This window comes from Peromyscus californicus, unplaced genomic scaffold (genome assembly GCF_007827085.1).
Source record: "Peromyscus californicus insignis strain IS unplaced genomic scaffold, ASM782708v3 Scaffold_16__1_contigs__length_79575227, whole genome shotgun sequence".
NCBI lineage: Eukaryota > Metazoa > Chordata > Mammalia > Rodentia > Cricetidae > Peromyscus > Peromyscus californicus.
This window is the reverse complement of record NW_026294458.1, coordinates 4275906-4303130: the sequence shown is the minus strand read 5'-3', so window position 1 is coordinate 4303130 and position 27225 is coordinate 4275906. Positions and strand designations below refer to the sequence as shown.

Here is a 27225-nt window from a genome sequence, read left to right as displayed (position 1 = left end):
AAGTCACATTGCATGTCTGTGGCAGCTTGATACAACAGCCATGGAAACTAAGGTGTCTGAATATCTTTGGGATTCCAGTGATTTTTTAATTTAAATATGATTACATCATTTTTTCCTTTCCTTTTTCTTCCTCCAGCTCTTCTAATGCACCTCCTTGCAACTTATAGAAGAAGGGTTTTGTGTGCTTACATTTCTAGAGGGATAAGAGTTCATCCCCATCACAGTGGGGAAGCTTGGCAGAGGGAGGGCATCATGGCTGCAGCAGCAAGCTGAGAACTCACATTTCAAACCACAAGCATGAAGCAGAAAGTGAACTGAGAATAGCCTGGCTTTTTTTCCCCCAATTCATTTAACTTTATCTTATGTGCATTGCCATGAAGATGACTGATCCCAGGTTATGGGAGTTCCAGACAATTAGCCGACATGTAGGCGCTGGGAACTGAACCCACGACCTCTGGAAGAGCAGCCAGTGCTCTCAACTGCTGAGCCATCTCTCCAGCATGGCTTTTAAAGCCCAAAGCCCAACCCCAGTGACACACTTCCTCTAGCAAGCCGTCCCTCCTAAACCTCCCCAAACAGCACCGCCAACTGGGGACCAAGTCTTCGAACGTCCAAGCCTGTGGAGGCATCTCGTTCAAACCACAGTGATGCAATATCTGAGTCACTTCTGTTTCTGTAAGCAACCTCTGCAACTAGACTTCAGCAGGAGTCTTACGCTGGCTGTCATTGGTTCTCTGCTTGCGGGGGGGGGGGGGGTGGCCATTTATCTTTATCTCAGGAAGAGTGTCACATGACACTATAACACGATGAAAGTGGCATTGCCCCAATCAGCTCCAGGCAAGTTCAGAAGACACAGATGAGCCACAGACCCAAATGACGGCTACCTGCACAAGGCCTGGCTCCCTCACGGTGGTCCTGAGTGGCAGCATTGAGGGAGAAGTCCCCAAGGACACAGCTTCTGAAGAGCACCATGCCATCTTCCTACATGAAGAGAAACACAAGAGAAAGCAGGCAAGGCCACGAGCAGTGAAGGAGGAAGATACATCAGACATCACAGAGGCCTTTTTGCCCCTGGCCTTGCTGTCCCATTCTCAGAAGAACTCCAATCTCGGTGGTAGTAGTTGGCTACATCGTACCCCTGAGCACTGGAGTGGGCTTAGACACAGGTGTTCTATATCATTCTACATGAAGGTCTGCTAGACAAGGTTTCTACATCCAAAGGGTCACATGGGAGGTCTGGGGCTGTGGCAGCCATTCTGTAACCACGAGGCAGGCTGAAAGGTCACGCACAGAGCTAGTGATGCTATCCCTGAGCCTCTCAGATGAACACACTCTGAGACTTGCGACAGGGATGAGCCAGCAAGGTTCACCACTTTAAGTCCATAGCATCCTCACTGCTACTAGAGCAGTCAGCAGAGGAACCTAAAGAAGGGCTTGGTAATGGAAGAAGGGGGAGCGGGTTTGCTGCCTGCAATGGCGGCTAATGTTCCTGGGTCCTCACCCCTGCCTCCAGTGCAGTTCTGGACACCTCACACCTACTAACTGCTTAAACCCTAAGGACACATCCTTTTTTTTGTTTTTTGTTTTTGTTTTTTTTTAACAGAGTCTCACTGCCTCTGTCTCTCAAAGGCTGGAATCATACCAGGCCTTTGTTTTTTTATTTTGGTTTGTTTAAGACAGATCTCACCAGACTGGCCTTCCTCTCCCAGCAATCCTCTTGCCTCAGCCACTGGAGCCCTGAGATCCTGCTATTACAAACTGCCTCTCCGTTCTCAACACTTGCCCCTTAAGGCCGACTCTTGATAGTTGACAGTATCATGACACTGGACAACCCAAGAGGAGCCTTTGGAATGTCACACAGCCAGGAGAGCTTAGGAAAGGTGAGGCGGTCTATTGCGCTGTCCTGTGAGACACACAACGTATTTTCAAAGATCAAAAGCAAAGTGCCTAAGCAAAGTGCTGGAGGTCCAAAGCTTCGTAATTGACGATGGCCTAAGTTAGGCCAAGTGGTGGTCTCTGGTGGGAAGAATAGTGGACAGGGGTTATATTGTAGGCAGAGCAGAACAGCCGGGCGGAGAGTAGCGGAGGAGCATGTGAGACCGCTCTTAGGCACTGTGGTGTGAGGGGGATATTGATGTTGGAGGGAGTTGGGGCAATGGCATCAGGTCTTTTAAGATAGGAGGTAACAAGAGGATCGGCCTTAGACGGCATTAGAAAAACCTTCTAGACCCTGGAAAGACCGCACAGAATTGGTGGCTCTCCCAGCATTCGGGAGACAAGAAGCGGATGAATCTCTGAGTTGGGGGTCAGCCTCAACTTCCCACCGTGGAGGTTCAGACCTGGGCTCCAAAGTGAGCAAGTGCTGTGAAGTGGGATCACCTGATTGCCAAGGGTGCTGGGCTCATTCAAAGTAGGGGAGGGAGAAATTTGGATTCCAGGAATCTGCTTCACTTTCATGGGTGGCTACAGAACAAGGAAAGCCAGGGCAGAGCGGTGGCAGGGACTCTGGGCTCAGAGGTCTCCAGGATCCTGGCATCTCTCCCAGCAGGCGACTGCGCCACAGGAGATAGAGTGGGCTCCTGACCACCTCCTTTCCCTCCAGCTCTGGACGTGGCCGAGCACAGGGCTCCCTCCTGACAGCGCGGCTCCCTGCACCCAGACAGTGGCTCTCCCTCCTCGGTGGCCGGGGATTAGCTCTCTGAGGACTAGCGACGGGATTAGCACGCGCGAAAGCGGCGCCCGGCCCGGGGATTACCGCACCTCCCACCCCCGACGTATATATTCGGCCGCTCGCTCCGGCGACCCGCGGGCATGGCGACTGCAGGCAGCGCGGCGAGCCGCAGGGACCCTGGACGACCCTGCCCGTTCTCCATCGAGCACATCCTCTCCAGCCTGCCTGAACGCAGGCCCGCGGCGCGGCCGCTGCAGCCCGCCGGTGGCCGGAACCCCGCTGAGCCCGACGAGCCCGAGGCGCCTGCCGCCGCTGCGCCCTGCGCCTGCTGCTGTTGCTGCGGCCCGCGAGCAGCACCCCGCGGAGTCCCGGAGCCCGCGTCCGGACCCGGTGAGTGCGAGCGGCGGGGCGGGGCGGGGCGGGGCGGGCCGAGCCCCGGGATCTCGCAGGGCGGCCGGCGGGGCGATCTCGGCTCCAACCCTAACCCTCACCCTCTGCCTGACGCGCCCTCGCCCCGCCCCGCAGGCGTGCGGCTAGCGTGGCCGCTGAGGCTGGCACCCGCCGCTCCCTCGCCCCTGACGGCGCCGAGCGCAGGCTCGCCGGCGCTGACCGGCACGAGCGGCCCCGGCCCGCAGCGGCGCACGCGGCGCCACCGCACCATCTTCAGCGAGGAGCAGCTGCAGGCGCTCGAGGCCCTCTTCGTGCAGAACCAGTATCCCGACGTGGGCACGCGGGAGCGCTTGGCTGTCCGCATCCGCCTGCGAGAGGAGCGCGTGGAGGTGGGTGTCCGCCCGCAGCCCGGAGGCCACTCCCGCGTCACTCTTCTCTCTCAAAGACCGACCTTCCAGAGTGTGCCTCACCTCATAGCCCTCCACGCTGGAGGGAAACCCCCCCAGGATCAGTGGATGGGGGGCGCAGGACCAGTTCCCCCAGCAGGTTCTTTGAGTGTCGCCGGAACTGGGGTTAAGAGTCGTTGTCTCGGCCGGGCGGTGGTGGCGCACGCCTTTAATCCCAGCACTCCGGAGGCAGAGCCAGGCGGATCTCTGTGAGTTCGAGGCCAGCCTGGACTACCAAGTGAGTTCCAGGAAAGGCGCAAAGCTACACAGAGAAACCCTGTCTCGAAAATCCAAAAAAAAAAAAAAAAAGAGTCGTTGTCTCTGACTTCGTCTGTCTTCCCCCTTTCCCCTGCTGATGAAAAATGCTTTCCATTCATGTCCCAGATGTAGGCAAGTTAAGAAATGTGCAAAACTAGTCAGGCACTGTGGCACACGTCTGTAATTCTAACACTCGGGGAGGTGGAGACAGGAGGATCATGAATTCATCAAAGTTGTCCTTGACACATAGCGACTCAGAAGCCAGCCTAGATTACATGGGACTATGAAACACATGGAGACAGAGAGAGATATCCTGGTTGCTAGTGGGCCAAGACTGAGGAGACTGGGAAATCTCCGTGCAGGGAGTCTAGGTCCTTTTCTGTGTGTGGATAAGGGAAGTGACGCAGGTCCATTCACCTACACCTCTGTGGTGAAGCCTACCACCCCCGCTCACCTACAAGCCCTTCCGAAGTTCTTTGGGTGTGGGTCCATGGACCCTGAGCTGTCTTGGTCCCTCTCCTCCTCAGGTCTGGTTCAAGAACCGCCGGGCCAAGTGGCGACACCAAAAGCGTGCTTCGTCAGCGAGGCTCCTGTCTGGAACCAAGAAACCTCCCAAGGACAGCTGTTGACAGTGTCTGGAGTGTCTCCTGGTTTGGGCAGTGACGTGGAGCACAAGAAAGTAGGAGGGAGACAGACCTACTTGAACAGAAACTAAGAGAGGACCGCAGTCTTCCAGCTGCCCAGTGCTGAGAGAGAGGGAATCCAAGACCTCCTCACCTATGAAGGGAGGGCACATGGGGCAGGAACCAGAGATCTCCTGCAGGTAAAGAGCAGGTCAGCTTCCTCAGGCACCATTACTGCCTAAAGAGGCCCTAACTCCACCCAGGGCCCCAAATCCTCTCCAGTGGAGTCTCCCTCCCCACCTCCTGCCTGCCTCCGGGACTGGCCCCTTATCTAGTCTTCCACCTTCTAAGCCAGGCAGTGGCATCGGCACAGGTCCTCAAAGGTTCAACACTGGACCTTGGTGTCAGGACCTGTGGAATAAGAAGGTTGGTATTTTCCAGATCCCTGAACCTGCTCCTTCATCTCAGCCTTGTGCTGATACCAAGAAATAAACAAGATCTACAAATTCCACAGAAGAGTCAGAATCCCAAGTCCGAATGTCTCAGGCTTCATTTCCACACCTATAGAGGGGCTAGCTCCCCTCCCCCTTTCCAGGGAACGGGGGGTCAGCACGTCTTAGAGAGCCCAGTTCAACAGGTCTTCATCCCAGTCCTGTGTTTCCCCCATCAGGATTAAAGCCGGTGGATGGTGGCAAGGCCTCCTGGGATTTGCTATGGCCTCTAAGTACCACCAACTTGCTTCACAGGTGGGAGACCTTTGGCTTCTTGTCCTTGGAGGTTTCTGTACAGTGGCATCTGCCACTAGGGCGGGCAAGAGGAGATTACATTCAGGGAACATCCCACCCCACCATCTTGGGGAATTTTGTCTTCCCTTCTATAGTCATGGTCACACAGAAGTGTGTTGGGGTACACCACAGCATGAAAGCATGGCTTCCACTCCCTGCTGACCTGTGCAGTCAGCTGGAGGCAGCTAACACCCCTGCACCTGGCCTAATCTCCTTACTCTGTCTCCTCACAGGTCCTGGTGTGGTGATATCTGTGAGAGATGTGGTCCATCCATGAAAGCTAAACTCTAGAACCAATGGCAGGAGGTCTTGGCACTGTGTAAAGATGGCTGGTTTGGAGAACACTGAGCAGGCATGTATCCCCAGCCAGAGCTGTTCTAACACTGCTAGAGACCTCCAGGATTGGCGATTCTCCTCCCCAGTCCCTTGGATGCACATGTAAGGCGCCACCAGACTCTTCTTCCTGAACTTTGGCCTTGCCTTCGAAGACTGCACTGTCTCCTTCAGACGCAGCTGTCCAGGAGGTCAGCTCACCTGCAGGCTTGGGCATTCACATTGTGCTGGGTTCCAGGCCCCTGACCTCCTCCGTTCTCCAGAATCTGAGCTCACCTGAGCTTCTGCCCTCCTCTCACCGTCACTGTCCCCTGAAGAGACTCCTCGCAGCCCTCACCTGGCACCTGGCATTAGCAAGTGTCCAGAGGCTCCCTTCCAAGGCCTCTCCCATCTCCATTCTCTTCTTTGAAAAATAATCAGTGTGTGTGTGCGTGCGTGCGTGCATGCGTGTGTGTGTGTGTGTGTGTGTGTGTGCGCGTGCGTGCGTGTGTGTGTGTGTGTGTGTGTGCGCGCGCGCGTGTGTGCGTGTGCACATGTCTGCCTGCGTGTGTGCATGTGAACCACATGTCTGCCTGCTGCTGGTAGAGATCAGAAGAAGGTATTGGAACCCCTGGAACTGGAGTTGTGTGCCACCATGTGGGTACTGGGAACTGGACCCAGATCATCCGGAAGAGCAGCAAGTGCTTTTAAAGGATGAGCTATCTCTACACCCCCCTCCACTCTCTTTTTGATGTGTCTTTTTCATCCTCGAGCTCCAATCCCCACCTCTGTTGCATATATTTCCGTCTCCAGTCCAGGCCCCCCCTGACAACACTTGGAAACCCACAGCCTCCTCACACTTGCCTTGTGTACAGTGAGCCGTTGGCCTTGTTTAAGACACATGAGTTCTTGATCGCCAGTAGCCCTCTGTCCCTCACCTAATCACACCAGGCCCATCCAGTCTCACCTCCAAACGGGTCGGTAAACCCCACTGAAACTGGCTTCTCTGCACTTAAGCTTGGTTAACCTGACAAAAACTGCTGGCACCTTGCGCCATGACCATTGCAGCTTTCTCTAGTTATATTCACCGGAACCACTCAGCCTCCCTTTAATCCAAAACAAAAATAATATTTCTTGCCAGGACCCCAAAGATACTGTGAGCCTGGCTCTGCCCCCCAACCCGCTGTCACATCCATCCTTTGCACTGCACTGTGTAACCAAAGGCCTGCGCTGGAATTTGCCTTGCTCCATCCTGGGCCTTTGCCTGTCTTTTCTCGCTCCACTTGACTGATGCCTATCCATTCCTCTTTTGGATACGATCTGCCTGGGAAATGCCACTTGATACATGTCCTGTGTAGAAGTCACGATTCTCTGAGTACAGACTTCTTGCAAGTCACAGGCGTGATTTTACACATTTGCAGGATGACTTAATGTGTGTGTTTCTTTATTATTATGGTGAACGCTATGGGGGCAGGGACAGAGCCATAAAGTCCCCAGTGACTCCCAGTGAAGGAAGAGACCATTGGAAAAGCAAAATTGTACCAAATCATTCTGGGTTAGAACTTGTTTGTTTGGGGTAATTCACGATCTCCCTTACGATGGAAGTCCCATGAATGCTTTCAGTGAGTGCAGGCCTCTTTTGGGAAGCCCACCCCGGCAGGTGGAGAACTAATAAATCGAACCAGAGATTTAAGCGCCCTCCGATTCTTTCTTTTCATTTACCTTTTGTTAGATAACTATCTATTGTCTTAGTGTTCTTTCTCTGAGTTTTGAAGTTATATATGACCAAGTTTTTTTTTTTGAAGTATTTAAAAAAGACTTTGAAGCATATGCAGTGGTTTTTTGTTGTTTTTGGTTTTTTGAGGAAAAAATGGAACTTCTAACAGGGGGAATGTGGCGTCAAATAGTCACCCCACAGCGCCCCCTAGTGACCATAGTCTAGACAGGCACGAGCAACGCGGGTGGGGATCAAAGACTACAACTCCCTTAAGATCCGGCGCTCCCAATGACGTCATTGGAGCGCCGGCTTTGTTACAAAATTACTGCTTCTCCATTGGCTGGCTGTTGGTGCGGTGCCTACGGCGCCCGAGCGGTTCTGGGATAGCGATGGGGACGCCCGGGGCCTCAGCGGGATCTCTGTTTGTGCCCTCCGCGTCCGCGCCCCCGAGGAAGCGCGCGGCCGGGGAGACCGGGGTTGCGAGAAGCAAGCAGCGGGTTCTGGATGAAGAAGAGTACATCGAGGTACCAGCTCAGGGCGAGCGCTGGCGACTTCCGGGCCCCTCCCCCGATTCGCGTTCTTCTCCAGTCCTTTGATTTTTTTTCTGGTCTGGGAACTCTCAGCCGCCTGTGGAAGCGGAGCAGCTGCCTTTGGGTTTGGGAAGTCTTGAGAGCCAAGAAAACAGTGCAGAAGCGGGTGTCCAGTTTTCAGCGGAAAGGAGCGGTCCTGCTGTCTGTTGAGGGTCAAAGAAAAAGTTTCCAATTGAAATATGGGTAGAATTTTTACATGTTTTTAGATGATGGCGAAGACATTAAGTGTAAAGTCCTGGAAATAGGCCGCGGTACTGGCCGTGTTATTGAGTGAGGGTCTCTGTTGCTCCTCGAGTTAGGGGTCCCACTGCAAACATGCTGGAGGGCAAGCTGACATAGGTCTGGATTTAGACTAGTTAAATTATGCTGGCATGTATGTACCTTCACCACGCCACTGGGTATAGAGATTTGCAGATCCACAGCAAGGTCTGACTGAAGGTGAAATCTTGGGAATTTCATCCGGTGGTGGCGTTAGTGGTGACTGGCTTTCAAGAGAAAGGTTTGGATTGAAGTAAGAATTCATGGATGGAATGAGGATGGCAATATCCACATTAGTCTGACTGGTGTTGTAGACGGAGCCAGCAAAGGAGAATGAGAAAGACCAGCTGGTGAAGGATTTTATAGACATCAAGAGATTGTTGGGTAATGTTAGATAATACATCAGAGCCATATGGGATGAACAGCATACTAGAAAATGCTCTAAACTGTCTTGCAAACCGCAATCATCCAGATAGGCCGAAGTGAAAGGACCTTAGGGCCTAACGTGGATAACGGTGGACTGTGAGTCGTGGCTCCCAGATGCCAGCTTTGGCCTTTGTTCTGATTGCTTATGATAGGGACTCCAGTCATCCAGAGAGATTTCTTCCCCGATGTGGAGAAACTACAGGCACAGAAGGAATACCTGGAGGCTGAGGAAAATGGAGATTTGGAGCGCATGCGCCAGATTGCCATCAAGTTTGGCTCTGCCCTGGGCAAGATATCTCGGGAACCTCCACCACCCTGTAAGAGGATGCCGTTACACAGGGCAGAGAGGGGAAGTCTATTGTCACTTTAGACTCGATCTAATTTCTAACTTGCTTCCCTCAGATGTTATTCCAGCCACCTTTGAAACTCCTGAGGTTTATCCAGGCTCTGGTGTGGTGGGCAGCAAGCCCCGGCCCCAGGGTCGGGACCTAGAGGATGGTGAGTGAACTCACTCTTTAGGCCTCATGGTCAAGAGTGCTTGGGAGTCATGTTGAGTTTTCTCAGAATCACATTTCATCCTTGAGGGGGTCTCCTGACCTAAGTATCAACTTTTGGGATCAAAGACACTGGTGTGGGAAGCGGAAGATTATCCAACTCCATTGTGGAGGAACAGTGGTCTGGGCCTCTGGCCTCTCCGAGGGTAGAGAGTCCATTACTGTCACCAGGCTGTTGGGTGTGCCAGCCTTTGCCTTGGAGACTTTGTGGCTTGGGGACTCTTTCATTACTGACTGCTGAAGATGCCGCAGGCTCTCTTCCTTTCTTCCACACCAGTTGCTTGTTGTGTCTCTTCCTTCGGGTCCCGGGTTCAGGTGTGACCTGTTTGGGCTGAGAGGCAGAAACTTGTGTGGACGTTATGTTGATGTTGCGTTGAGGTTCCCAGCCTTTTGTGTAAAGTTGGAACACCCTGGGGCTCTATGCCGCTCAGACTGCCTTTGTTTTTCTGATTTGTTTGTTTGGTTGAGACCAGAGTCTCATTGTTTCCCACATTGTTGGCTTTGTGTTTCACTGCAGGATATAACATTTTGGAAAGCACTTCTGTTTATTGCCTCTCACCCTAATCACTAATTCGAATGCCTCCCAGAGAGCAGGGTCTTGGTCTTGCTTCCATCTGTGTGCTCCACATTTAGCATTAGCATATACCACATTAGCATATGGTATGCTGCACTATCAACAGATATGTAGAGCAGATGAATGTGTTGTCTTCAACATGTTTCCTGAACATCGGATATAACTATGGGATGTATCTTAAAGTGAGGAGGAACACTTTATGAATCTATTTATTGAATATGTGAGTGTACCGTATACTAAGGGACTTGTATGGGTCAGTTGATCTTTTTATCAGTAATTGGATATATCCCTAGAGGTGGGCAGGATGTTTTCTCTACCAAGCTCTAGTCTACTGCATACTGTACCCAGGCATATGTACAACATGCTCACACAAGCGTAGTTTCTCAACAGCCCAGCTTTTTCTGCCGTGAACACAGAGTTACTCTTGGAGCTTGAACTCTTGAATGAAATACGATAGAGTCACAGCAATTTGAAAATGCTCTTCTTTTTATACACATATATTTTATCAGTAAATATTGGAGTCCTTGTAATTGCAAATAAGGAAACAGGCTTCCAAAGGCTGTAACTTCTGTAGGTGTCAGAAATAGTCAACAGTTGAAGGGACCCAGGTCTGCCCCCTTTCTAGCCCAGGTCTTGAACTTCTAGCCACTGTGTTTGGCACTGGCTGGCACACAGTCAAGACTGTCAGTAGAATGGATGAGAAGCCTCAGCTTCACATGCCCCTGAGCTCTCCAGTGCTGCCTCTGCAGGAGTATCACTCGCCTTGGTGACAGGGATCGAGATGCTGTGGTTGGCTTCTGTGGCCCAGAGTCCGTGTGGCCCTCCCTGGAGCGCTGGGCCATATGGGCTCCTGCCTTAGGAGTTAACTGGCATACCCTGATGCATAGTGACTGTAACTCACCTGCAGCACCAGTCAGGAAGGGTAAGGCAATCCCAGGGAGGGAAGAAGAGCCCCTGGGACTTCGAAGGTCAATCTTACAAACAGTACAGTTGGGAGAGGAAGAGCCTACTCAACCGTCACCGTGAGCTCCTGCTTGTCCCTGCCCCTTCACCCGTCAGCCAGATCACGAGAAGAGCTGGCCAGTCACTGAGGATGCCACCTGGACAGTTGGGGTGTGTTGTGTCATCTGGCAGGAGCAAGGATTACAGAGTGGTAATCGTGCTGTGTGTGGTATTGTGTTTCCCTACCTGTGACCCCTGAGCAGGAGAGGCTGGAGATGAGGAGGAGAAGGAGCCGCTGCCCAGCCTGGATGTCTTCTTGAGCCGCTATACAAGTGAGGACAATGCCTCCTTCCAGGAGATCATGGAGGTGGCCAAGGAAAAAAGCCACGCCCGCCATGCGTGGCTCTACCAAGCTGAGGAGGAATTTGAGAAGGTAGCCCTGGAGTCTGAAACATAGGCACCTTCTTTGGGGATGGAGTCCCAGGGCCACAGGTACAAAGTCTGGGCGCCTCCCTGACCCTGCTTTCCCCCCATGTCACTCTAGCGACAGAAAGATAATCTTGAACTCCCGTCGGCAGAGCACCAAGCCATTGAGAGTGGCCAGGCTGGAGTGGAGACCTGGAAGTATAAGGCGAAGAATTCGCTCATGTACTATCCTGAGGGTGAGTGGATAGAACCAAGGAGCAGGACAGCAAGACGGGGGCCCGGGGGTTTGTCTTGTTATCTTTGAGCCAATGTTTAAAGTCTATATATGTGTTAGCTTGCAGCGTGGACCCGAGAGAAGTCCTGGTCCACCTTGGGGTTGGGGAACATGTGACATTGTGGGGCATTGAGGTCTCCCTGCACTGCTTTGTTCAGGTTTTGTAGGTGTGGCGCTTGCCTGGGAGTAATTAGCTGAGGGAGTGTGCTTTCGCCCCTCAAGCTCCATGACCTCTAGGGCTGAGGTGGGGCATGGAGCTTCTCCCCGTGACGCCTGCTACCTGGCTCCTCCTCTCATAGGTGTCCCTGATGAAGAACAGTTATTTAAGAAACCACGGCAGGTAGTACACAAGAACACACGTTTCCTCCGGGACCCCTTCAGTCAGGCCCTGAGCAGGTCCCAGCTTCAGCAGGCAGCTGCCCTGAATGCCCAGGTGAGTCAGCAGAGCCACCAGGCAACTGGACACATGTGATGGGCTAACTGTGGAGAGATGTGGCCTCTCTAAGTTAGGTTTGTCCTGAGGCCAGATAGAGCTTAATTGGCAAAACAGCCCCTGTGACAGGACCCATCCCCCTTCCAATGGACCAGATGTATGACCTATGGGTCCAGCCCTGTATCAGCCACTATGATGTTGGCCTGAGGGGAGAGAAGCTTCTGGAAGCCAACCCAGACCCATACCTATCTATCAGGCAGGGAGGTGAGTAAAGCAATATATACTAGGAAGTGGCAGGAGGAGCCTGGCTGCTTAGGGCCTGGGATCAAGATGAGTAAGTGCCCTCAGAGGGTAGCTCTGGTCGTCATGGGGTTGGGGGAAGAGAGGCAGGAGATTGGGAAGATTCAGATGCCTCAAGGGAAAGAGAGCAGCAGCCCTTTGTAGCATTGCAACCCAAGAGGTTCCTCCTCAGGTAGAGGAAAGGGGCACCCCTTGCTTGATGTTCACTACCACAGTCCTCAAAGTCCTTGAGGAGAGATGAGGATGGGGGTCTTCCTGCTCTTTCCCAAAGTGATATGCCAGTCCTCGAGTCCCAGCCTATCCCAAGGAGGAGAAGTGTTTCCTCTGTGTCCGCTCCACCTGCCATCGGTCAGCTGTGGAGAACACCCTGATGCTGGTCTCTCTCTCTTCCAGCACAAGCAGGGCAAGGTCGGCCCTGACGGCAAGGAGCTTATTCCGCAGGAGTCCCCCCGAGTGGGCGGCTTCGGGTTTGTTGCCACTCCTTCTCCTGCTCCTGGTAAGAGACAGGCTGTGAGCCCAGGCTGGACAGGGCAGTATACAGGTTAGACTAAGCAGACGTGCCTTGAGATGCCCCAGGGTACCAGGTCTTGTTCTGGTCTCCCTGTGATGTGAATAGGCAGATGTGCCTGCGTCTGTGGTGCTTGTAGATGTAAATTTGGAGAGTTCTGTAAGTGGGGAGGTTCTGGACTCCAGGCCTGCAGTCTCTGCAGGGAGGCAGGCGAGAGTGGGTGTGGCCTTGATGCATAGTTGCTCTTTTGCCTCACGGCACACTGGCCTCCACACTCAGTGCCGGCTGCTGTAATGCAACAAAGGCCTATGAAGACACCTTAGGTTTGCACTAGGATTTAGGAAGTCTTGGAAACCCCGACTGTTTTCTTCCCTCGGCACCCCTGGCCCTGTGCTAGGATGGGGTCCAACAGACCCACCTTCTCCAACCTAAGTACAGCTGTCGTGCCGTGGGGCTCTGGTGTCTTTGAAATTTCTTTTTTTTTTTTTTGGTTTTTCGAGACAGGGTTTCTCTGTGTAGCTTTGCGCCTTTCCTGGAACTCGCTTTGAAGACCAGGCTGGCCTCGAACTCACAGAGATCCGCCTGGCTCTGCCTCCCGAGTGCTGGGATTAAAGGCGTGCGCCACCACCGCCCGGCAATCTTGGCAATAGAAACAAACTAGGTCAGGCCTCTGCTAACCAGAAGTTCCCCACAGTGAGTTCCTGTGCCCTGGAGCCGCAGGGCTGCAGCTGGGATCCCAGGCTAAGGACTTTGGTACTGTTGTCTCTTAGGGAAGGTTGAGCCTTAATCCAAGGGATTATCCAGTGAGTGGGAAGCAGAGAGTGGGGATGGCTGCTGCCCAGATGCTGACCACCTCAAGCATCTGGCCAGCATGAGGGAATCTTTAGGGAGGGGTGGTAACCAGGAAATGACATTGAGGGATGCTGGGGGTTGCAGCACCACAGCTCTACAGGATGGGGAAGACGGCCACAAGCTGTCAGCGGGTCACCTGGGAGTGGTGAGGGTGAGGCTTAGGCAGCAAAGCTCGTTAATTTTGATCGCCTCTTTGGGGTTAACGGAATCTGACCTGGGTAAGGACAAGACGGTCAGGATAGCTTGTATTGCGTTAGATGAGGGGGAAGCATGGTGCAGTCTACGCCTGGAAGCCTGGGGGTGGGAGAGGCCAGAGGCTGCCAAGTGTGAGCCTGGCAAGAGGACTATGACAGAGGTCCCCTCCGCCACAGGCCTCAATGAGTCTGCCTGGGCCTGAGTTCCTGGACCCCTATGCTAGAGATCCCCGCGCTGGATGAGTCCTAGAGAAAAAGACTCCCCACTGGGCACTCTCAATGCTTGTATACACTTTGTGGTTTATTTGGTGGTCAGTATTAATGTCTTTGCTACTAAGTGGAAGAAAGCTAATAGAACATAATCAAAAGAGTGGTTTAATTGACGGATTTTACTTGTTCCTTGCGCCTGTGCCTTCTTCAGCTCCTACCTGCCTATTTAGCTTATGTGAGTGCAAACTGCACACCATGACCCCCCAGGGCCCACTCCACCACTAGGTACTTGCTTTCTCCACCTCAGCTCCAGAGATGTGATGGTCTTTAGCTCTGGAAGTCTCAGCCAGCCTCTCCTCCATCCTGTCTTCATTCTCGGGTGCCACCATCATCCGGTGCTGGGGTTTGGCCCCCAGTTTGTGGTCAGGCCGGTGTTCAGGTCTTGAGCCTGGTCGAGTATCCAGCTTGCACTCAGCTCGATACTTGCCCTCCCCCTCCCTCTTGAAGGAAGCAGAAGACATGGCTTTGGGCTTGGGGGGCTGTAGCCATGAGTGGCTGAGAATCTCATCAATGTTCAGCCGCCGGTTGACATCGGGCTGTAACATCTGGTAGATGAGATCCTTGCACTCACCAGTCAGGTTCTTGGAGCGTGGGAAGTCCACTCGGTGCTCCTTCTGGATGCGCAGCATCTTTTTGATGTTAGAGTCATCATAGGGCATAGAGCCACAGACCATGATGTACAGGATCACACCCAGGCTCCAGATGTCATACACCTTGGGCTGGTAGGGGATGCCCTGCAGAACCTCGGGGGCCGCATAAGCCGCTGACCCACAGAAGGTCTTGCTGAGGACGATGCGCCCACTCCCGTCCCGCAGGCAGCGCTTGGAGAAGCCGAAGTCAGACAGCTTGATGTTGAAGTCCTTGTCAAGCAGAATGTTCTCGCACTTGAGGTCTCGGTGGACAACATCCAGATCATGGCAGTACTTGACGGCTGAGGAGAGCTGGCGGAACATCTTACGTGCCACATCCTCATGCAGGGCTCCTCGGCACTTGATGAACTCGAGGAGGTCGCCCTGGACGCCCAGCTCCATGATAATGTAGATGCGTCCACCAGAGGTTTCAAAGATCTCGTAGGTCTTAATGATGGAACGGTGGTTGACAGTCGCCAGGATGTCCATCTCCCTAGGAAGGAATCTCTCCACAAAGTGAGTGGGTGTTTTCTTGAAGTCTATGATCTTGACTGCCACATTGAATTTGAGTTGCTCAGAGTAGGCAGATTTGACTTTTGCATAGGAGCCCTTGCCCAGATTGATTCCTACGATGTAACCCTTCTTCCTTAGGACCGCGGCATCGTCCATGGTGCCAGGAGCGGCCGGTGCCGCCGCCCTCTGCATCCCCTCCCGACCCGGGCCAGCAAGCATTGTCCTCATTCCCACTGTGGGGAGGCGTCTGGTTGGGCTGGCCTGGACTTGGAGGAGTGGAGCGCTCAGCACTGTCACCAAGTGACCAGCGAATGAAGTCATAAAGCCAGGCTGCTGGGAGTGGGGACTAGGCTGTGGGCAATGGGGCCCCTGCAAGCCAGGAAGGCCTAGAAGGAGCACCCCCTCCCCACCCACTGGAATGAAGCTGGCATTCAGGCCTGTGGTAACCCTCCCTGGCCCTCCTTCTTGCTGTGGCTTCATTGTCACCAGCGAGGCCCAAAGGGAGGTGATCCAGGTCCATTCCCAAGCCTGTTTCCTTATCAGGCCTTGGGAACTGGTCCTGTGTGTTCCTCATTTCACGAGAGCCGATTCCCTGCCCTTTCTTTGGGGTTTGAAGAAAACCTCCTGTGAGCTTGTGACCCTGAAATCAGTGGAAGCTGCCCAGGTCCAGTCAGTCCAGTGGTGGTCCCAGTCTGCTGGATGAGAGCAGTTCCATGTGTGGGGTCAGGAGTTGGCAAGGGTCTTTGGGCAGAGTGGGCAGATGAGCCACAGACCTGGTGAATAGGTGTGTGTGTGTGGATAGGAGGGTAGGTAGTGCTAGGGGATGTACCGAGGGTCCAGGGTAGGCAGGTGTGGAGGAGGATAGATACAAACGTTGGTAACATAACCAAGCAAGCAACCGCTGAGAATGGCTAAGTCAGGAAAGGAGAGAATGTCATGAGCTTTTCTCTAAATCATGGGCAGGCCTTGTACAACCCAAGTCATTTTTAAGACGGTTGCTGTTAGAGAAGCCAGTTGGCTTTGAGATGCATGTGGAGGCCCAGGGCCTTGGACCAGAGCAGGCCTCTGATGGTCTAGGGTGGGGGAATTGGGAACAGCCAGCCTGGGCCTTTCCTGGGAGGAGGGGACTGTGTTGGGCCTGGTGCTGGATGGCTCAGGGATTGATGGCCCTTAGCATTCTCCATAAGGAGCAAGCTTCTGAGTGGAGGGGTGGGGCTCACTGTACCCCCACCTTGGGTTTGTGAGTGGTGAGCAGGGATTGCATGAAGCGCTGCAGCACTGCTCACCATTTGCATGCTGCTCTGTCTTGTATTTTGTGCATTAATGTTTGTTTTGCAAATGTCATCTTGTATAATCTTGGCTACTTTAGAAGTCCTGTGTTCATTTTCACATCTCACAGGAGTCTTACGCTTACAGTGAGCTGCCAAGATGTGACCCAAGGATGCTGTGTTCAGAGGGAAAGCAAGAAGGCCTCTTTCTAGTGGAGGAGGCAGGACAGAAGGCTTCCAAGGGGAAGTGACATAACCCAGGTACAGAGGAGCCCCCAGGGAGACAAGAGGGAAAAGATGATATGGGGAACAAGAATAAACCATAGATGCCACCTTGAAGTCCTGGTCCTAAAGCCCCTGAGTGCCCCTACAGATGGCTGAGTCAGACTCAGCAGCCCACATGAATGGTTCTGCAGGATAAGGCCACATGAGGAGGATTGGGCTCAGTCACTTGCAAACGCTATTCAGGGCGCTGTGCTCTGTGGTGGGAACCCACCTTCTCTGAGCTATTTCTATACCTGTAATGCACATAGCAGGAACTCTTGCATCTCTTCCCTACCCCCACTGTCTCCTACTTAAATTTCAAGTAGCCTCAGGTCTTGGTGTCTTCTGTCCCCCAAATCATAAGAAGACTACAGAGATGAGAGAGGAGGAGCCTACACCTCTCAGGGCATCCTCCACCACCTAGCCCCATATGTCCTAGAGCCTTCAGCCCCATCCAAGTTTCTTCAGGGGGCTTCTCCAGCGTCACTCTCTTCCAGTGTCGCTCAGGGTCAGTGCTGTGCCTCAACCCTGTATACTTGGTCCTCACAGGCAAAATTCACAGAGGCGGGGGCTACAGAGCGTTGCTTGGTCCCAGGAGGCTTTGAAGAAGACTGAGTCCCTAGGCTGAGCCCAGGGACATTGGCATAGTCTTCAGAGGTGAATTGGCAAGTATGCTTTTGGCACATATGTTGGGGTACAGGGATGAGGGGGTGTGGATGGGCAGATCAGAAGCTAGCATGGAAATCCTTTCTGAGGGTGGTAGGAGGTAACCTAGGTGTAGCTGTGAACACTGGGAGATGACAGGTGGAACAGCAGACAGGGAGATCACGGTAGGCTGGATGTGTTGGGGGAAGCAGGAAGAACAGGAACTCACTCCAGGGTAAATTGGCATTAGTGTCTTCCCAAGGTAGAGACACAGGTGAGGGCAGGGTTGAGATGAGTCTAAATGTCCTTATTTTTATGTATTAAAAACCCTTAGACCTCCCTGAGGTTGCCCAGAGTGAGGTGAAGAGAAAGGAGCCACAACCGCAAGGTGAGGACTGCTTGGGACATGGTGTCAGCACGGCAAGCGGCACATGGCAGCCAGTGGTGCCAGATGCAGGCCACACCCATGTGGAATACCAGTAGCTGCCTCCCTTGCCTATAAGGTTCAGACATGCTGACAATTTTGCTTTGCCAAGGTCTGCTTCCAGCTCTGACTGAGGGCATCTCCTCTGGAACAGATTGAGATTGGAAGAGAATGGGATGCAGCCAAAGCTATACAGAGCTGTGGGACATTCTTGGGTTAACTAGTGGAGCGCCCTACTTCTGGGCTGAGAAATGGTGATGTGGAGCAACTAAAGGCATAGTTGAGAACTGGGTGCCAGCTGGACATGGAGGGACATATCCCTTGATGGGCAGAACTGAAAAACCAGCTGCAAAGCAATTTGGGGAGCCCAAAAGGTACTATGGGGGTCAACCTGCCTTCCGTAGTCTTCCCTCAGCCCCCTACAGGCAGGTTTGTGCAGCCAGAAGCCCTGGGGTAATGATGAAACACCTGCCTAGCCCCTGAGCTCCTGATGCAGTCGGTGCAAGCCCTCCGGTGCAAGCCCTCCGGTGCAAGAGAGGGCTCTGGTTTCCAGCCCTTCCTCTGCAGGCAGCCCTGTCCCTCTCTACACTTCTCGGCTCCCCTCCAGAAGTTGTGTCTTCCTCACTTAGCTATCTTCCCTGGCCTCCGCCCCTCTTAAATCCTCCCAACCAGCCTCTGTCTGCTACTGCTAACTCAACCATGGCCTGAGGATACAGTCTGGGCTGGGGGCGTGGGAGTGAATTTCCTTATGAGGATTTGCGGTCTAATAGGAAGCCAAGGGGAGCCCAGGACCAGGGTCTGCACCATTATAGTGATTTATTGCTTCTCTAGCCATGTTGAGTTACCAAGTTCAAAGGGGGGAATAGCAGCTCATCCGGGACTGTCTTCCTTCTCTCTCTCGTCCCTTGACTTCTAGACTCAGGCTTCAAGCCATGAGCTCTGCCTCATTCCCTGCTGGCCCCTGGGCTGCAAGAGGCTCACTAGGTATGTGTCTCTGGAGGCTGTTGGGGGTGCCCTTCCTCTGTCTCCCTGTTCAGTTCACTGTTAAGGCCCAGGGTCTCTGACTGCTTTGCCACTTGCACATCTTCCTGGAGTTTTGTCTCAGGTTGGGCCTCGGGCCGTGCCTCTTCCCTAGGCTCCAACTTGGTGGCAGACTTCTTATCGGCACCAGTGGGTTCAGGGGTCCATGGGGGCTCAGTGGCCCGGGAGCTTTCTCCCTCTTTGTTGATGGCTGCAGAGGACAGACCTCGTGCCTTGGGCTGCACCCAGCAGTGGCTGAGGATCTCATCAATGTGCAGCCGCCGGTTGACATCTGGCTGTAACATCCGGTAGATGAGGTCCTTGCACTCACCAGTCAGGTGTTTGGAGCATGGAAAGTTGACGCGGTGCTCTTTCTGGATGCGTAGCATCCTTTTGATGTTGGAGTCGTCATAGGGCATGGAGCCACAGACCATGATGTAGAGGATCACACCCAGGCTCCAGATGTCATACACCTTGGGCTGGTAGGGGATGCCCTGCAGAACCTCGGGGGCCGCATAAGCTGCTGACCCACAGAAGGTCTTGCTTAATGTCAGTCGACCACTATCATCCCTCAGGCAGCGCTTGGAGAAGCTGAAGTCAGACAGTTTGATGTTGAAGTCCTTGTCAAGCAGAAGGTTCTCGCACTTGAGGTCTCGGTGGACAACATCCAGATCATGGCAGTACTTGATGGCCGAGGCAAGCTGATGGAACTTCTTACGAGCATCATCCTCTTGCAGGGCTCCTCTGGTTTTGATGAATTCAAGGAGGTCACCCTGGACCCCAAGCTCCATGACAATGTAGACCTTGCCATCAGAGGTCTCAAAGATCTCATAAGTCTTGACAATAGAGCGGTGGTTTAGCATGGCCAGAATCTCAATCTCCCGAGGAAGGAATTTCTCCAGGAAGTCCATGGAGGCTTTCTTGCGATCGATGATCTTGACCGCCACGTTGAGCTTTAGGCGCTCAGAGTAAGCGGATTTGACTTTGGCGTATGAGCCCTCTCCCAAGTTTATCCCCATGATGTAGCCTCGTCGCTTGAGGACGGCAGCGTCATCCATGTTGCCGGGAGTGCCCAGTGCCTCTGAGGCTGCCCTCTACATCCCTGCCAGACATGGGCCAGCAGCGTCCTCATTTACACTGTAGACAGAGAGTCCTCTGAGCTGGCCAGGCCTGCTGTCCCTGCCTCCTAAGAGGCCAAGACTCTAGCATGGAACATTCAGCACTGTCTCCGGGGGTGACTTAGTGGGTGAAGTCACAAAGGAGTAGTGCCCTGGGGGAAATGAGGCTATTACCTGAGCCACTTGGACTTGGAACCTAGAAGGTCTGCTGTAGTGGGTAACCATTCCAGCTTTGATCTGGAAGTTCCAACCCCCATTGAGACTTTGGCAACTGTCACACCTACAAGGCAGGGCCAAGGGAGGTGCCTGGAGACCCCAGATCTGGATTGGGGGGCGCTCACTCGGTTCTGGGACCCTGGATAGTGGAGGTGGACCAAGCAGAGCTCCAGAGAACACTGCTGGACTGTGATACACCTTCCCCAGACCCCGCGATCTACCTATCCCTTAATTTGTAAGTTACGCCATTAAATAAATCTCCTTTTAACTACGTGGAGTGGCCTTAATAATTACACCCATAGTCTGCCAGTGTGCTGGAGCAGACTAAAAGTGAACAAAACGGCTTCACGTTTGGCTCCACCTCAGGTAAGAGAGGGTTATGGGACACAAAGGTCTGCCCATGTTTCTAAACCTAAAAACTGAACTGCCGTATAGCGGCATGGCTCACTATTGCAAACCAGGTCAATTCAGGGGCTCCAGGGTGGGTGGTCCTATCAGCCAAGGGTCAATTAAGGATAATCAGAAGGAGTCTCGATAAAGGGGTGCATCACCAAGGTGGGAGCAAAATGTAGGGAACCCTGTAGGTAATGTAGCTCCCTAAGGTAGGGGAAGGGAATGGAGGGGGCCACCCCTCCACAGGCCAGTGATAAGGAAACCATTCGTGACCCCCACCCCTCGGCACTGGATCCTGTTTACACAGGCAACCCTCAAAGGCACAGAGCAGGGCTGAGAAGGGTGAGGGTTCATCTTTGTTCAGGCCCTGTACCTCCTCTGGCTAACACTGTGCTTCACTGTGGGGTTCAGTTGGACTTTTCCCTTCCTGTCCTGCTCTTTCCTCACCCAAACCTTTCCTGGTCTCCTAACAGTGGTGCTGCAGGTTGACAATTGGCAGGAATTCTGCACTTGGCTGTGAGTTCCCTCCTAAGGACCTGCCAAACCCATGGCTGGCTGGGCTCCCAGGCAGATTTGGAGTGGGGTTTGGTGTAGGGGCAGAAGGCTGGGCCTGGATCTTGTACTGAGTGCTGGGAATGTGCCACCAGGACTGTGCAAATGCCAAGGGCAGTGCTGGATAGGTATCTTTGCTTCTGCCAGCAAGGGCCTCTCCCTCTGTTGTGACAAGTCCTGTGTCCAACATCTGCCCTGGGGCCAGGACCTATGGAAGTTGGAATATCTGATGGTTTGACCTAATCTGGGGTTTTGAACTTGCCTTTATCCACCTACAAGGAGTTAGCGTCTGTCACTCACATGGCTCCAGGTATCACAGATTGGAATCCTGGGACTTGGTGGAGGGGCACTAAAGTGAGTTAGGTATGCTGAGGTGACTGGCTTTCCCCCTTTCTCTTCCGTCCTTCCCCAGAGCTGGGCCTGGACACAGGTGGTGGTCCTTCCCCTGGAACAGACTGCTTCAGCATCTGCTGTTTTTCACTTCCATGCTGTTCATGAGGGGAGGTGTGAGGTCAGCACGTGGAGCCTTGTTTCCAGACTTTAGCCTCATCTCTGCCTGGCCTTTCTCCTTCATGGTATAGGTAGGACCTCCCCAAGGTCTGGTCCGGAGGATCTGGGCTTTTCTGTTACTCTCTCTGACATCCCTTAGGCCATTTGCTCCTCTGGTGAAATTGTTTTGTGTTCTTTCCCCATTCTCGGAGCCTGCCAGCCCTCTGGATTTCTTCACTTTCACCACAGAGGTTCGGCCTTTAGAAGAGTGCTTTAGGGTGTATGTTGGGCACTGGGACGGACCTGGGCCTCCAGGAGTAAAGATCATTCAGGTCCTACGCTGCCTCCTCAATTCTCTAATCCCAGGTTCCCACTCTTACCCCCTCCAGACCCGGGTCCCGTACACTGTTGGTCCTTGTGATCCTAACCAGCACTAGGGACCCCTTTGACCACCTCGCCGCCAAGGCTCAGTTCCCCGAGTCCCGCCTCTCGGCTCAGCCAATGGCACGCCTCATTTCTTATAAGCCCGCCCCAGACTCCGCCCACTGCCGCCCAGTGCCTTGGCCTGGCCTCTTTCCGGCGCTCCTGCTCACGCCCCGCCCCTCGTCTGGAGCGTGCCCGTCCTGCCTTCCCTCCGCCCCCCAGCGCCCAGCTCGGCGTTCATTGGTTAGTGCGGGCTGGAGGCGGGGTCGCGCGGGCCCGAGCAGGACGGCCGCCATCTTGCGCGAGCCGGAATCCCGTCCCGCTCCTGCGGCCTAGAGTGCGCGCGAGTCGGCGGCGTCCCCCTGCAGCTGCCCAGCGTCGCCGCGGCCTAGCCGGATCCCTCGCCCGCCACCTCTCTGTCCCCGGCCGGAGTCCGGCCTCACGCCCTCATCTGGGCCAGGTCCGGCCTCCCCGCGGGGTCACGCCGCTGCCCCGGGGACGATGAACGGAGGATAAATGGTGCCCAAGGCAGACAGCGGTGCCTTCCTGCTGCTCTTCCTGCTGGTTCTCACGGTCACCGAGCCGCTGCGGCCAGGTGCGCGGCGCCGGGGGTGGGGGCGCGGTCGGGGGGTGGGGCCGGGGACGTCCTTCCACCCGCGGCAGCTGCGCGGCCACTGCGCCTCGGCAAGGCACAGGCCAGGCCTGGCTGCGGGCCTCTCGTCCCCTGCCCGGGCACAAGTTGGAGTATACCTGGGTTCGGAGCCTCGAGGATGTCGCCTTCGGACCCACGTCTGTCGAGCACCGCGTGCTCTGGGAGCCACTGGCCAGGAGCTTCTGCTGGGCTGAGTGGAAGTCTGGGGGCTGAGAGCAGCCTGTGGAGGCACCTGGTGTCCCAGCTGTCCGCCCAACTGTGGCTTTGTGCCAGTGTTTCAGTTCTGGACAGCGATGGCTGGTGGCTTATTGCCTCTTAATGAAACGCTACATCACACAAGTCTAGCCTGGCCCCACGGAGGTTCTGGGAGTAAACCAAACCCCGTGTGCAGGGGACAGAGTCCTCTCAGTGGTGCCCAGCACTTACTGCTTTGTGTGTGATGTGATTAAATACTTTAGGTTCTCTCTTGGAGTTTTGTGTGTGGTGGAGAAACTCAGGTCACTTTTTTTTTTTTTTTTTTTTTTTTTTTTTGTCTATGTCGATACTCCTGAACTGCACCAAGGAAACCTAACTGCTCCCCACTCTCCAAAGCAGGGTTGATTTATCTATCCATCAGGCACAAGAGTGCCCATACAGCCTCATTGTTACTTTAGGGATCTGCCAGAAGTTTTAGAAATAGGGGTGTCTGTGAACTTTTAGGTGAAACGAGATGCTTTAATATATATATTCTGTGTCGGTAGACTTAGCTCTGTACCTGTGCAGTGACAAGTAGAGTTCTTACTGTTTTTACTGGAGGATGGTTCCCATGAAGGAATGCCCAAGGCAGGTCTTCCATGGGTGACATCATGGCTGGGTGTCAGCAGGTGGGTGGACCCGCAGCAGTGTCCTAGCCACAACATTGCAATGCTTGGCTTTGTGCCTTTGTCGCATGTGGAGATGTCTGCCTGAGCCCCAGTGACCAAGACCCTAGGCCAACACTCAGCTGAAGAAAGTGCTTCCCTGGGCTCCATGAGCGGAACTCAGTACAACCTGCTGCTCTGCATAGTGAACTGACTGTAAAGCAGCCTACTGGATATGGTGCTTTGGCCGGGCTAATGGATTTGTGGTTCTTGTGATTGAAATCTTGGTAAACATGTATACATCTGTATAGAGTGAATTGCCATCCCTTTCTGTGTCCCAGGTCTCAGTTTTGCAGATGAGGTCTCTAGGCCTGAAAATGGAGCCCTGCCTGCCCTCCTGCCTTGTGCCTCTTATTCCAGGGCCAGCATCTGCCTAGATCACAGAGGCGACCGATGTCCCTAACCTTTTTTTCCCCTGCCTGTCTGTTCACATAGCCTGCCCCCTGGCTGAGTGCAGTTGAGAAAGGATATGTGAGTTCCTGCTGCCTGCCCATCACTAGATAAAATTAAATGCAGAGAAGAAGGCCCTCTCTTTAGAAGTATTGAAGAAGAGAGCAAATGTGAATTCTTCAGTGTCTTCCTGTATGTTGAGCATCCCTGAGTGTGGGAACCCAGAGCAGATGACAGAGGCCATCCATCCATTTGTACATGTGCAGCAAGGGAGGGTCTCACTGGAGCCCTCTTACAGTCTGAATGGGACATGTGGTGTAGAGGTTCCAATAGAGGTGGTAATGTGATCTGGAATCTATGGCTTTCTGGCCTGGAATTTGGCAGCAGCCCCCAGTGCTGTCATAAGTTGTCCAGTAAAACCCTGAGAGCTCTAATGTACCCCCTGTCATGGCAGCAAAGACAGGGTTGCTGGGCCAGACTTTTTCTTGTGTGCTATTGTGTCTGTACACATTCCTCCTGTCTGTCCTGGGAGTGCTGGGCAGAGTCTTTGCTGGTTTTGTAAGAGGAAGGTCCTTTTGTGGTCTAGATTTGCTTGCTTTCTGTCAAGGTCCTAGGTCTGATCCATACACGGGTGTGAGGAGGATCTAGTTAGTTTTCTTAGGAGGGAGGCAGAGGGCTGTCTTCTTGCTCCTGCCCAGTGTTATTTGTGAGGAAGAGCCAGGGCATTGTGGGTTTCTGTGGTACAGGCGAGGCCTTTCAGAGATAGGTGGGGAGGCAGTGTGTGGAGCAGGGCTTGACTTGTCAAAACTTCTTTTCCTATTTTGTTTTTATAGTGCTGGGTAATGAATTAGGGCCTTGTGCATGCTAGGCAAGAACTCTTGTCACTGAGCTACACCTCCAGCCCCCATATTTCTTTTAAAATGATCTTGGTTGGTTGAAGATGTTACATGTCAGATACTGTTGTAGCATTAATGTTTGTGTTAACTTCCAGTGGTTTCTGGAACTGTTACTAGCCCACTTTTATAGACAGAAACTAAAATAGAGAACTCTCATAAAGCTAAGTAGTGACCCAGGTGAAATGTTATCCTAGGAGCCTGGCTGCTTTGGTCATTATGCACCTTTGTTTGGATCCTTGTCCATCCTAGCTGTTTGTGTCCAGTTTGGACCGCAGAAAGACCTCATATTATGCTATTAATTGGTTGGTTGGTTGGTTGGTTGGTTGGTTGGTTGGTTGGTTTTTCTCGACAAGGTTTCTCTGTGTAGCCCTGACTCTCCTGGAATGTACTCTGTAGACCAGGCTGACCTCAAACTCAGAGAAAGATCTGTCTGCCTCTGCCTCCTTAGTGCTGGGATTAAAGGCATGTGCTACCACACCTGGTTTATAAATTGATTTTTTTTTTTTTTAACTCTAGATGTGAAACCTCTGGCTGCCTTTGTCTTCTGATGGGTCCCAGAGTTCCTTTAGGTGATGGTACCAAACTTCTGGCCATCTTAGTACTCTGCTCCGATTATTCCCCTTCTTTGTGGTTGGCCAATGTGTTAAGGCCTCTCAATTTGGGGAGAAGAGAGGTATGGACCTTTGAAGTAGCTATGACAAGAAGCTGGGGTGGTCCAGGGGCAGGACGGCTATGAGAGCCACTCCTGGCTTTTTTCCCACTGTAAGGAGTGCAGCATTAACTGCTCACCCTAACACTGTGGAAGCTCTCATTGGGAAAGAAAATCATGCCGTAGTTTCAGCCGTAGCTTTCTCCAGTGTGACTCTTACCTCCCCAGCAGGGCCACAGTCCCTTCCTGCCTGGCAGGCCCCATAAGAGGCTTGGGCCCCTTGGGAGGTAGTTGGATGGGTAGTTGTCTTCCTTGTATTCCAGCTGTGCTGCTTCCAGCTCTGAGTGACCTTAAGTCACTTGCCTCTCCTTGCTAGCTTTGCAGCTGGAATGGAAGCTTGAGTGAGCTGGCTCCTAGTTCAGGGTTCTTTAACCTCTGGAGTCCAGCGTACCTGGTGGAGTAGCACAGGGGCTGGCCAGTTAACGAGTGGAAGGGACAGAAGCTCAGACACAGCTAGATAGTTGAGGCTCTCTGGCCTTGACAAGTGTGTGTGTGTGTGTGTGTGTGTGTGTGTGTGTCTGTCCAGAGTTTCATTTGTTTTCCTCTAGAGCCTAGTCCCATCATGACACTTTGTAATAGCACATGTGACTTCTGAGTTAACAGTTTCATTCGTGATTGGAGAAATAGTGCTTTCCAACTTGACTAGCTAGTGGACCGCCCTTCATTTGAAGAAGAAATCTTTTAGAGCTAGGCATGGTGGTACACACCTGCAGTCCTAGCCCTTGGGGTGGATGCAGGAGGACCAGGAGAGCAAAACCAGCTGGGCTCCCTGAGACCCTGAAAAAAAAGAATGAAAGAGAAAATCATTTCAAAATCATGGAAAAGTTATGAAAAAAGCATAGCCCTGTATATCCCTATGTCATAGCAACATTCTGAAATATGTAAGTGCCCCACTTCCTTGCTGGGGAACTTACTTCGGAATAAGTTGCATCCGTGTGTCGTGGCCCTTTACCCCTGATCATATGGACCATTTCAGGGAACAGGAGGTGGCTTCTGTTTAGCACAACCCTGCTCTGCTCACTCGCACCCGCTTTGTGCCATGTCAAGTACATAGGCCCCCAGGGTACAGGAAGCCTGGGGTTAAAGTTGACATGGTGGGGCAAGTAGGCATCAGCGTGTGAGTGAGTGCATGCTCTCTGTTATCCCAGTGAGTGCTTCTGGATAGACACGAAGATGTGCTGAAGATAGGTTTTGCCTTTTCTGTTGTCTTCCCTGGCCTAGTTCATAGATCCTTTCCTCTTAGCAGTGGTGAGAGGTGATCTGGATACCACGTAGTGTCCTACCACCGTCTGCAGGTGGGCTCTCGTAGCCATAGCAAGGGATCCAGCTGTACGTCCTGTCTTCCTGGATGACAGTGATCCAGTAGTTGATTTTTTTTTTTTTTTCCCCTGCTGGGATGAACCTTTGACTGTTGGAGAGTTCTTTTGCCTCCTCTGGTCCTTCGGTAGGTTTTTGATTCTGAAATGTCGATGCCCATATTTAGGACCCAGGAAAGAGCCCGTGACTAAGCCTATGTCTTCTTGGTGTACAGCTCTGTCATCTGTTTGTCCATCGCCTGTGTTTATGTGTGCTGAGGACATCGTGACCTTTGGTTTTCCTCCCAGCCTGCAGAACAGATTGGTAACCTGCAAAGCCCCGTTTGGAGTCCCAGACAACCGAACAGAGTGATGCCTGGGTTTAAAGTGTGGTTATTCTGTGACAGCTGTGGTTTTGTTTCTGGGTTGATTTACCAGCTGTCTTGGAAAGTTTAGTGGAAGCTGGTCACATTTTGTCATAGCAGGCCTTGGTAGGACAAGCCCAGGCCGGAGGTAAATGGCTTGGAGGCCTGTGGTTGTGGTGTAGTGGCTATGGACATACATGTCTTTGAACTTAGGTGGTAGAAGAGTGAAGTGTAATTGTGATTTTACGTGAGCTGTCTGTCA

General features: G+C 53.0%; 5 protein-coding genes across 20 annotated transcripts in view; 3 read left to right on the top strand and 2 right to left on the bottom strand.

Annotated features, from left to right (window-relative positions):
• Window positions 1-742: 742 nt before the first annotated feature.
• Window positions 743-18793, top strand: Gsc2 (goosecoid homeobox 2). Of its 6 annotated transcripts, none has more exons than XM_052740085.1 (7): window positions 743-1880; window positions 2603-3061; window positions 3197-3450; window positions 4293-4588; window positions 5059-5134; window positions 5407-5697; window positions 18682-18793. In XM_052740085.1, the coding sequence occupies exons 2-4, from the start codon at window positions 2812-2814 to the stop codon at window positions 4392-4394; spliced, it is 606 nt and encodes a 201-aa protein (XP_052596045.1). In that variant the 5' UTR covers window positions 743-1880; window positions 2603-2811; the 3' UTR covers window positions 4395-4588; window positions 5059-5134; window positions 5407-5697; window positions 18682-18793. The 6 variants fall into 6 exon arrangements, with proteins under 6 accessions (XP_052596045.1, XP_052596044.1, XP_052596040.1 ...); XM_052740084.1 differs by lacking the exon at window positions 18682-18793 and adding an exon at window positions 16345-16475; XM_052740080.1 differs by lacking the exon at window positions 18682-18793 and having other exon boundaries at window positions 5407-7183.
• On the top strand, window positions 7551-19256 carry LOC128111769 (splicing factor ESS-2 homolog). 11 transcript variants are annotated; one of them, XR_008218694.1, is made up of 12 exons: window positions 7551-7726; window positions 8629-8793; window positions 8879-8974; window positions 10810-10979; window positions 11091-11208; window positions 11546-11679; window positions 12373-12475; window positions 16362-16474; window positions 17027-17134; window positions 17457-17510; window positions 18463-18530; window positions 19142-19234. XR_008218694.1 is itself a non-coding variant. In XM_052740078.1 (9 exons), exons 2-8 carry the CDS (start codon window positions 8727-8729, stop codon window positions 16424-16426), a joined length of 753 nt encoding a protein of 250 aa, XP_052596038.1. In that variant the 5' UTR covers window positions 7551-7726; window positions 8629-8726; the 3' UTR covers window positions 16427-16474; window positions 19142-19254. The 11 variants fall into 11 exon arrangements, 2 of the variants coding, with proteins under 2 accessions (XP_052596038.1, XP_052596039.1); XR_008218693.1 differs by having other exon boundaries at window positions 17027-17146; XR_008218690.1 differs by lacking the exon at window positions 18463-18530 and having other exon boundaries at window positions 19142-19256.
• Tssk2 (testis specific serine kinase 2) lies at window positions 12652-16460 on the bottom strand. The gene has a single exon (XM_052740075.1). It carries the CDS (start codon window positions 15423-15425, stop codon window positions 14025-14027), a length of 1401 nt encoding a protein of 466 aa, XP_052596035.1. The 5' UTR covers window positions 15426-16460; the 3' UTR covers window positions 12652-14024.
• On the bottom strand, window positions 17523-20181 carry LOC128111767 (testis-specific serine/threonine-protein kinase 1-like). The gene has a single exon (XM_052740076.1). It carries the CDS (start codon window positions 19622-19624, stop codon window positions 18527-18529), a length of 1098 nt encoding a protein of 365 aa, XP_052596036.1. The 5' UTR covers window positions 19625-20181; the 3' UTR covers window positions 17523-18526.
• A 1617-nt stretch (window positions 20182-21798) lies between these two features.
• Dgcr2 (DiGeorge syndrome critical region gene 2) overlaps window positions 21799-27225 on the top strand; it is an 81214-nt gene continuing 75787 nt past the window's right edge. The window contains exon 1 of the mRNA XM_052740074.1: window positions 21799-22352. Within this exon, the coding sequence (XP_052596034.1) occupies window positions 22274-22352 (79 nt within the window). The 5' untranslated portion in view covers window positions 21799-22273. The remainder of the gene's footprint in view (window positions 22353-27225) is intronic.

What these genes read in the sequence shown, in the direction of transcription:
- Gsc2 (XM_052740085.1), top strand. Translation starts at nt 2,812, where the DNA reads ATGGCGACTGCAGGCAGCGCGGCGAGCCGCAGGGACCCTGGACGACCC. An exon ending in GGAGCCCGCGTCCGGACCCG is followed by an intron (nt 3,062 to 3,196) that starts GTGAGTGCGAGC and finishes CCCGCCCCGCAG; the next exon opens with GCGTGCGGCTAGCGTGGCCG. An exon ending in TGCGAGAGGAGCGCGTGGAG is followed by an intron (nt 3,451 to 4,292) that starts GTGGGTGTCCGC and finishes TCTCCTCCTCAG; the next exon opens with GTCTGGTTCAAGAACCGCCG.
- LOC128111769 (XM_052740078.1), top strand. Translation starts at nt 8,727, where the DNA reads ATGCGCCAGATTGCCATCAAGTTTGGCTCTGCCCTGGGCAAGATATCT. An exon ending in GGGTCGGGACCTAGAGGATG is followed by an intron (nt 8,975 to 10,809) that starts GTGAGTGAACTC and finishes ACCCCTGAGCAG; the next exon opens with GAGAGGCTGGAGATGAGGAG. An exon ending in CACTCCTTCTCCTGCTCCTG is followed by an intron (nt 12,476 to 16,361) that starts GTAAGAGACAGG and finishes TTACGCTTACAG; the next exon opens with TGAGCTGCCAAGATGTGACC.
- Tssk2 (XM_052740075.1), bottom strand. Translation starts at nt 15,425, where the DNA reads ATGAAGCCACAGCAAGAAGGAGGGCCAGGGAGGGTTACCACAGGCCTG.
- LOC128111767 (XM_052740076.1), bottom strand. Translation starts at nt 19,624, where the DNA reads ATGGATGACGCTGCCGTCCTCAAGCGACGAGGCTACATCATGGGGATA.